Source organism: Olea europaea, unplaced genomic scaffold, assembly GCF_002742605.1.
Source record: "Olea europaea var. sylvestris unplaced genomic scaffold, O_europaea_v1 scaffold4236, whole genome shotgun sequence".
In the NCBI taxonomy this organism is placed as follows: domain Eukaryota; kingdom Viridiplantae; phylum Streptophyta; class Magnoliopsida; order Lamiales; family Oleaceae; genus Olea; species Olea europaea.
Genome location: NW_019262197.1, coordinates 17002 through 24423, shown reverse-complemented (window position 1 = coordinate 24423; position 7422 = coordinate 17002). Strand labels below are relative to the sequence as shown.

Sequence of the window (7422 nt, the reverse complement as noted above, 5' to 3'; positions counted from 1 at the left end):
CATTGCTGCGCAAGCTCTTTGGCTTTCATCCAATTGGATGTGTAATCCACGAATCTCAGATTCGGCCATCTCGACTTTTTCCTGGAGACCTTCCATAGCATAGCACAACCTAGTAGTTGTCTCATCAAGCGCATCCACGCGCTGTTTCGTAGTACCCTTCTTTTAAAGCTCTACCACTTCAGTGGTATGTGATGTAATTGGATCCATAACTTTCTTATCGAGGGTCGTGAGCCGCAGCTCTGATACCAACTTTCACAGGGTGCCTTTCTTCTTGACACAGAAAAAGACACCGTGCGGTAGTAGTCTGCTCCGCTAGATTACCTTCCGCCTTTTCTAGATCACGTCGGGGCGAAAGAAAATTTGATTACAATTTTGTAGAAAGCTTACAATAGAGAATTTGAATACATTGAAAGTAAATTGAACATTGATTGATGAAAACTGAACATTACAATTGATGAAAGCAGAAAATTACAATTGTTGGTGCAAGGGGCGGACACCAATGAGCTCGAAAGATTTTTGAATGACTAATACCCCCTATAATAGCATTCTGAACAAAAACTCAAGTGACGGGAGTAGACGTTTAAAAGACGAGGAATCATACTAAACGTTTACCAATATCAGAGTTATTTTACAACTGAAATAACTATTACAATGAAAAGAAAATTACAACTTAAACTTGAAGTAATATTTACAATGTGCGATCGAAGTTGGGTAAACTGCGGCTGCGATAGTGTCAAGAGGCTAAGTAAAGCTGCGGTCCTTGACACGTGGAGTCGTTTCTTTATCTCATGTTTCCTCTCTCTTTCTCTCTCTCTCTCTCTCTCTCTCTCTCTCCCCTATTTAAAAATACATTAAGAGGGTGTTTAATACCCATTTTCATATAAAAAATACATTTTAGAATAGTAAATTGATGGGAAATATGTGATTAAAAAATAAGAATTTTTTTATTAATGTGTACTATTATTTTAATAGAGAATGTGTAGTTGAAAAGAAAAGAGAGAAAAATACATTTTAAAAAAATGGGTACCAAACGGATCTAAAAATAAGTTTGAATTGTAGATGGAATCATTGGACATGAAATCTGAATTTAATCGTCCATTCAGTACATTAATGTCGGATAAATAAGAATCATTTTATATGCTTTTCACGTAGATCGCAATGCATGGTGTGTTGGAGATGCTGTAGAAAGAAGGCTTTGTCGGCAGCACACGTGCGTCTTCTGAATTGGTCCTAGTGAATATAGCATCCAATTAGAAAATTGTTGGGGACGCGTTATGTTTAACCAATCATAAATAAACACATGTACAAATGTTGGAAAAGTCAAATCCACTTAGCTAAATAAACAAGTTTAGGTTATACTTTATTAGTCGGTGCATTTGCATACACGTAATGACACTTGTTATCCTTTGGTTTAAAGATGAATTTCAATTATTGGGTATCAAAATAACGAAGAATTTCTCAAATCAATAATTCCCTTAATTTTGGGAGCATATGATGCAACTCCAGCCCTGCACCAAAATATCGTTTTTCCACATTTTACACCAAATATTTGGTGTAATATCACTTCAACTCAACACCAAATTTCGCATCATATTTGATTTTTAGCCAAATGTTGTTAAGGGTATTTGTGTAATTTTATATTATACATAAAATTTAATTCTTAATTAATTAAGTATTATTTTTTAATACTATTATTGTTATTAGTTGTAATAAATTTTAATCATATAATCAATAATAATAATCGAAGAATGAATTAAAATAAAATCACTCAAAAAGTTTTAAATGCAGGAAACATGATATGTAAATTAAATAAATAAATATTTTTGACGAAACTTAATTATTGATGTAGCAATTTATGTAGTATTAAATTAAATAAACAACTTTCTAGATATATATATTGTTAAAAAAATTAAGAAAATAAATAAACATTGTTCATTTGGTGCAACTTTTGGTGTAATGAATTAAATATATATTTTTGTTTGCTGCAAAATGGTAAAAAAAAAATTACCTCAAATTTTAGTACAGTGTTGTAAATGGCCTAAAGATCCATTGGGATGGTTTTAGAGCCCAATTTTTATTGTCAAAAATTATTTTAGACGTTCGATAACTATAAAAAGGCATATAAAAAAAATCTGTACGTACCATCTGAAAGTGAATTTTGAGATGCAGTAATTTCTTCCATTATGCTTTTACCTTATTCAATTATCTAAAATTAAGATATTTGTTTTAATCCTAATTAATAATATTAATTCTTTTAACAATACGATACGAAATGTGCTTTTATTTCGTAATTATATAAATTTTGAGATCTTAACAAAAAATACTTATTCTGAATTTGAAAAAATTATAGTAAGTACTTTGCATTATAAAAATATTTGACAATATTACTTATTTTATTATAAAAGTAAAAATAAATATAAATATTATAATAGTAATAAAGATCGTTAACATGAGAAATAGTTCAGTGGTCATGTTTTGAGTTTACTCCCCAACAGTCATTAGTTCGAGTCCCTTCAGGACCACTGAGACAAGTACCTAGCTGTAAACTTTAGAGTCTAGCAAAATTAATCGAAATGCACGTAAATTAGTTCGAACACCTACGATCATAAAAAAATAAATTAAAAAAAAAAGGATCATTACTAATGTCACTTTCCATGTCTTCGAATAAGAAAATTATTCTTTCCGATTTAATGGATTTCATGTAGCCTAAATTTTTAATAAATTTTGATAAAATATTTAATTAAAAGATTATAAATATCAAGAAATATATAAGATTAAAGTAATTTTTAAATTTCACTTGATTTTTTATCAATTATTTCTTAACTATCAAGTCATAAAAAGGACATGATGGCATGCCAGCACACGCCACGTTATGCTGTTTCCTTGGAATACGAATCTTGGAAAAATAAATATCTAAAGCTTACAGGATAAGAGTTTTGCTATTCATCATGGTAGGGTTCACAGAATTCCTACGATACTCACATCAGATGGGTTCCATGCCTATATAACAAATTAAGTAATATTATTTACAATTGCTCAATGTCGTAATCGCTCTATATGACATACATATGATGGTTAATAATTTGAACTGTAACATGTATGTCACGAAGTGAGATTGCGATAGTGAACGATTGTAAATAACATTATTCTAAAAAATCCACTCATACCCTTGTTGTGAATAATCGGTAGGGGTTCTATCTTGTACCTCAAGCTCAATTCATAGAATAAAGATAAAATTAAGGAACAATTGTAGCCGCCCACTGTCAACCTTCACCCTCCTATGAAATCTGTCCTAAAAACTTTATTTCTTGGTAGCATCGTCCTCAGCCTTTCATTTCTTGATATGGACGGTCCAAGTGGATCGTTCCAAAAGTACGTAAAAACTAGACCACATGTTTCTATCGAAGGCAAATAAGTCTTCTTACATTTTAACTTAACGAACTAATTGAACAGTTACCATCAATAGGAAATGCCGACATCAAATACTAAAAGTTTAAGCCCCTGTTTGGTACTCATTTTTGGAGTCAAAAATGCATTTTTTTTCGTCACATCAGCACACAATTTTTGACTTCTACACTCTAATAAGTGTAAAAAAGGTAAAAATTAAGGACATCAGCTGCTGATTTTCAAGAGAATCGAACTACTAAATACCTTTGTTTATCTTATGTTAAGTAGCAGTGACATAGCATGACGATAATTAAATTAGACCCTGTTTGGTTTATACTATAATCAAAGTTTTAGTAGATTTTAGTGAAAGATGATAGAATGTGTACTTCACAGATCGTGACTCTCATAGAATGTATTATTAAAATTAATTTTATACTTTGACTAAATTTTAATTTTCCTTTAGCTGAACTAAATAGGGGTTAAATTTGTTGAACCGGCGTATAATATCACTATTTGTTCCATTAAATTTTTTAATATATATATTCTTTTCAATCACACATTCTCCAATAAAATAATATTATACGTAAATCGAAAACTTCTCTTTATTTTTTAACCATTTATTATTTAAAAAACACTATTCCAAAAATTATAATCTCATTTAATGCGGGCCAAACCGGGGCTAGTATAAGCGAAGCAACGATACATAATACTCCATTCATCCCATTTATATAGGTTTACTTTTATTATTTTTGTCCCAACTATATAGTCCTTTTCTATTGAGAATATTTTGTTTTTTTTATTTACTAATATACCATTATTCAATTTGCCTAATTATAACCAATTTTTTTTACTTAATCTTGAAATTTTACAAACATAAAAAAGAGTAAATTAAGAAAACTTTTGGCAAAATTTACTTTTTCAATATTATTAAATAAAATTTCTTAAACAAAATTAGTTTATATAAATGGGACGGAGGGAATAGATCATCTCTCATTTCCCTATATAATAAAGAAGAAAGGATAAAGATATTTGTACAAAATCTTATTGACAAAATGGTGTACCCACTCTCACAAAATTAGCAGATCCCGTGTGAATTTTAAAAATATTGGCTTGTGATCCCCACCCCCTTGTGAGTAGTGATTAAGGGAGTTTGTAAAAAAAAATTGTACACGTAGCATGATTGAAGAAATAAAACCCTTTTTTATAGTACAACAAACCAACCAATGGTCACACTACAAGTGCAACCTCCTAGCTTGCTGCCTATAAAAATCAAGAAACCTCCTCGAATTCAGTTTGTGCTGGAAACTTAAACCCCACCTAACTGTCTAGTTCTCCCTGTGTGTGATCCCAAAAAGAGAGATTTTTCTGACAAAAATGGGTGCAGCAACTTGCATAGATATTATTCTGGCCATTCTTCTGCCTCCTCTTGGTGTCTTCCTTAAATTTGGCTGCAAGGTTGTCCTTTCTTTTCCTCTCTTTATGATTTTCTTAATTACTAATGAATCATGATGTCCTATTTATAGATTATGTGCGTCATCGATACTCGGTTTTCTTCACTCTTTCCACACTTCTTTGACAGAGGGTTGTCGAATAACATCATAAAAAAATAGATTAACAAAACTATACATCAGAGACTTAATTCCTCTAGCCTTTAATGTGTTGATCTTCTTTTTTTGCCGAACGTCAATAATCCGTAATTTTTCCCCTATTTAGTAAGGGGAAGATGTCTTTTGAAGTTGAGATCTATTGTCTACACTTTCTAGCGATTTTAGAAAAGTTGCTAATAATTTTTTTCTTCTTAAATTTTGATGCAGCATGAATTCTGGATATGTTTGTTGCTTACCATCTTGGGCTATATTCCTGGAATCATTTATGCTATTTATGCCATCACCAAGTATTGATGGATCCTTTCCTGGTAATTAATTACTCATAAATCCTCTTTTATTTCTTAATTTTTCTCGTAATTCAATGAATTCACCCCAATCTTTTCTTAAAGAGCTGAATCTTTAAAATCTAATGAAGTTAGTATCATATTCTTTGATTATTGACAGGTGGAGATGGCGAGGCTATATAAATCTTATTGCTGATTAGTGTGTCATGGAGTGATTTGTTTAAAAGTTTTTATCTTGCTTTAATTCATTCTGTAAAAGTCATTATGTAGTGTGTGACTTCTTCAACTTTTATTGTAAGTAATTACTTTGATTTGATCAGCTCTTCTTTTAGCTTATCTAATACTCAGGGCCGGTCCTGTGATTGTCGAGGCTCGAAGCGAAGTCCAAAATTAGGCCCCCAAAATGAATGTATATGTAAAATTCAACGATATATTATGCAACATATTTTTAACTTAAAATTTAAGATTAAAACAACAAATAAATATCTCAATCATATCACAATTAAAAAAAAAATTATTTTCCTTTTCCTTTTTTAAATATTAAAAAAACTTTGGGCCAAAATAAGCCCTTTGTGATTTTGGGCCTGAGGCATAAGTCTCATTTGCTTGTGCCCAGGACCGGCCCTGCTAATATTCCCTCTAATTATGTACATATTTACATTATTTGTTGCATAAAGTATTTAGATTTTTTTACATCGATCGATGTCGCTCTATCATATCGTATTGTTAATAATTTTTAAATATTTTTGTTTATTTTATAATATTCACGGGATTTAACAAGAAATAGTATCATTTATGAAAAATATTAACGATTTTCTATAAGTTATTGAAGGAGTATTATAGAAGAGAGATTGATGGTGTGTTTCAATTGTCTGTATAAGTTGTCAATGAATAAAGAAAAAATAACTTATTGCTTTTGTCAATAATTGATTAAAAGTAAACAATAAAGGAAACTTTTTTATATTTGACAAAGCTATCTTTAACTACTTTTTAAAGTAACAAACATTTGTCGGATTAAAAGTAACAAACATATATCGGTTAAAGAGTAGTTCATGAACACATGGTCCGGGTTTAGGTCATTTGTCGGGTTTAAAATATGAATTGTTATTTGAGAAAACATAATTTTCTTATTTTCTTTAACTTCATAAAGTAGGTTTGGACGTGGTTTGATTTGGGTTGGTTTCGATTCCAATCCAAAATCAAAATTAAATTAATCAGTTTGGGCAAATTTCAAATCAAATCAATTCATTCTAACTCTTAAATCGAACCGAATCCAATCACACCAAATCGGTTTGGACTTCTAGTCCAAATTAAATTTTTTTAAAAGAAAAATCGTTTGAATTTTAGGCTCACTTAAACTGCCAGAGCTAAAATAATCAAATAATTTTATATTATAATAACTACTGATTAACAAATACAATCAAGTTAGTAGAAACGGATCAATAGAAAATTTAAAAATTTCATTTTTTTTTTATGTATTATGTAGTCTGACTTCTTGAATATAGAAAAAAAAATGTTGAGTATAACATAATAAGTTTGTGAAAAAAAAATCAGTGTCATTACTTACCGGCAACATCATATATTAGAGGGAATCGAGATATAGTTATGAGATTAGAGTTTATATTTTGATTTTTAATTTTCTTAAATTAAAAAAATGTGAACACGTAAGTGGGTTGGATTGGGTTGGTTCAATTAACCAACGGTTTGAAAACTTCAAATCATGACTGAACCGATCGAATCGGTTCGATTTGATTTGCTTAGTTGATTTTTCGATTTTTTTTGCTCAGACCTACACAAAGGTAAAGAAGAGCCAAGTTATCACAAGTTCAAAAACGTAGGTTGCGATTAGTTTGGCGTTTTCGGGCCATTTTCTGTTTTTCGTTTTCAAAAAAGCGAAAAACGTGTTTGGTCCGTCGTTTTTGAAAATGCATTTTCAAAAACGAGTTAAAATTTATAACTGAAAACGCAGAATAACTTTTTATCATTTTGAGCGGTTTTAGTAATAAATTTTCAAAACACGGAAAACACTCAAAACATGTCGTTTTTAGGGAAAACTAAAAATTGTTTTGAAATCAAAAATGGAAAATTAGACAAACCGCACCCTTAATATTTTTGGTTGCCTAATTTGGGTTTAATTTTCTTTT

General features: G+C 30.2%; 1 protein-coding gene across 2 annotated transcripts; it reads left to right on the top strand.

Moving 5' to 3' along the window:
* Positions 1-4620: 4620 nt before the first annotated feature.
* LOC111387751 (hydrophobic protein LTI6B) lies at positions 4621-5597 on the top strand. Of its 2 annotated transcripts, none has more exons than XM_023012337.1 (3): positions 4621-4842; positions 5202-5302; positions 5410-5597. In XM_023012337.1, the coding sequence occupies exons 1-2, from the start codon at positions 4762-4764 to the stop codon at positions 5286-5288; spliced, it is 168 nt and encodes a 55-aa protein (XP_022868105.1). In that variant the 5' UTR covers positions 4621-4761; the 3' UTR covers positions 5289-5302; positions 5410-5597. The 2 variants fall into 2 exon arrangements, with proteins under 2 accessions (XP_022868105.1, XP_022868103.1); XM_023012335.1 differs by having other exon boundaries at positions 4632-4842; positions 5439-5597.
* Positions 5598-7422: the final 1825 nt, after the last annotated feature.

Bases quoted from the DNA above. Each gene is read 5' to 3' on its own strand.
- LOC111387751 (XM_023012337.1), top strand. From the start codon at position 4,762: ATGGGTGCAGCAACTTGCATAGATATTATTCTGGCCATTCTTCTGCCT. The intron at 4,843-5,201 runs GTTGTCCTTTCT...ATTTTGATGCAG, and splicing joins TCCTTAAATTTGGCTGCAAG to CATGAATTCTGGATATGTTT.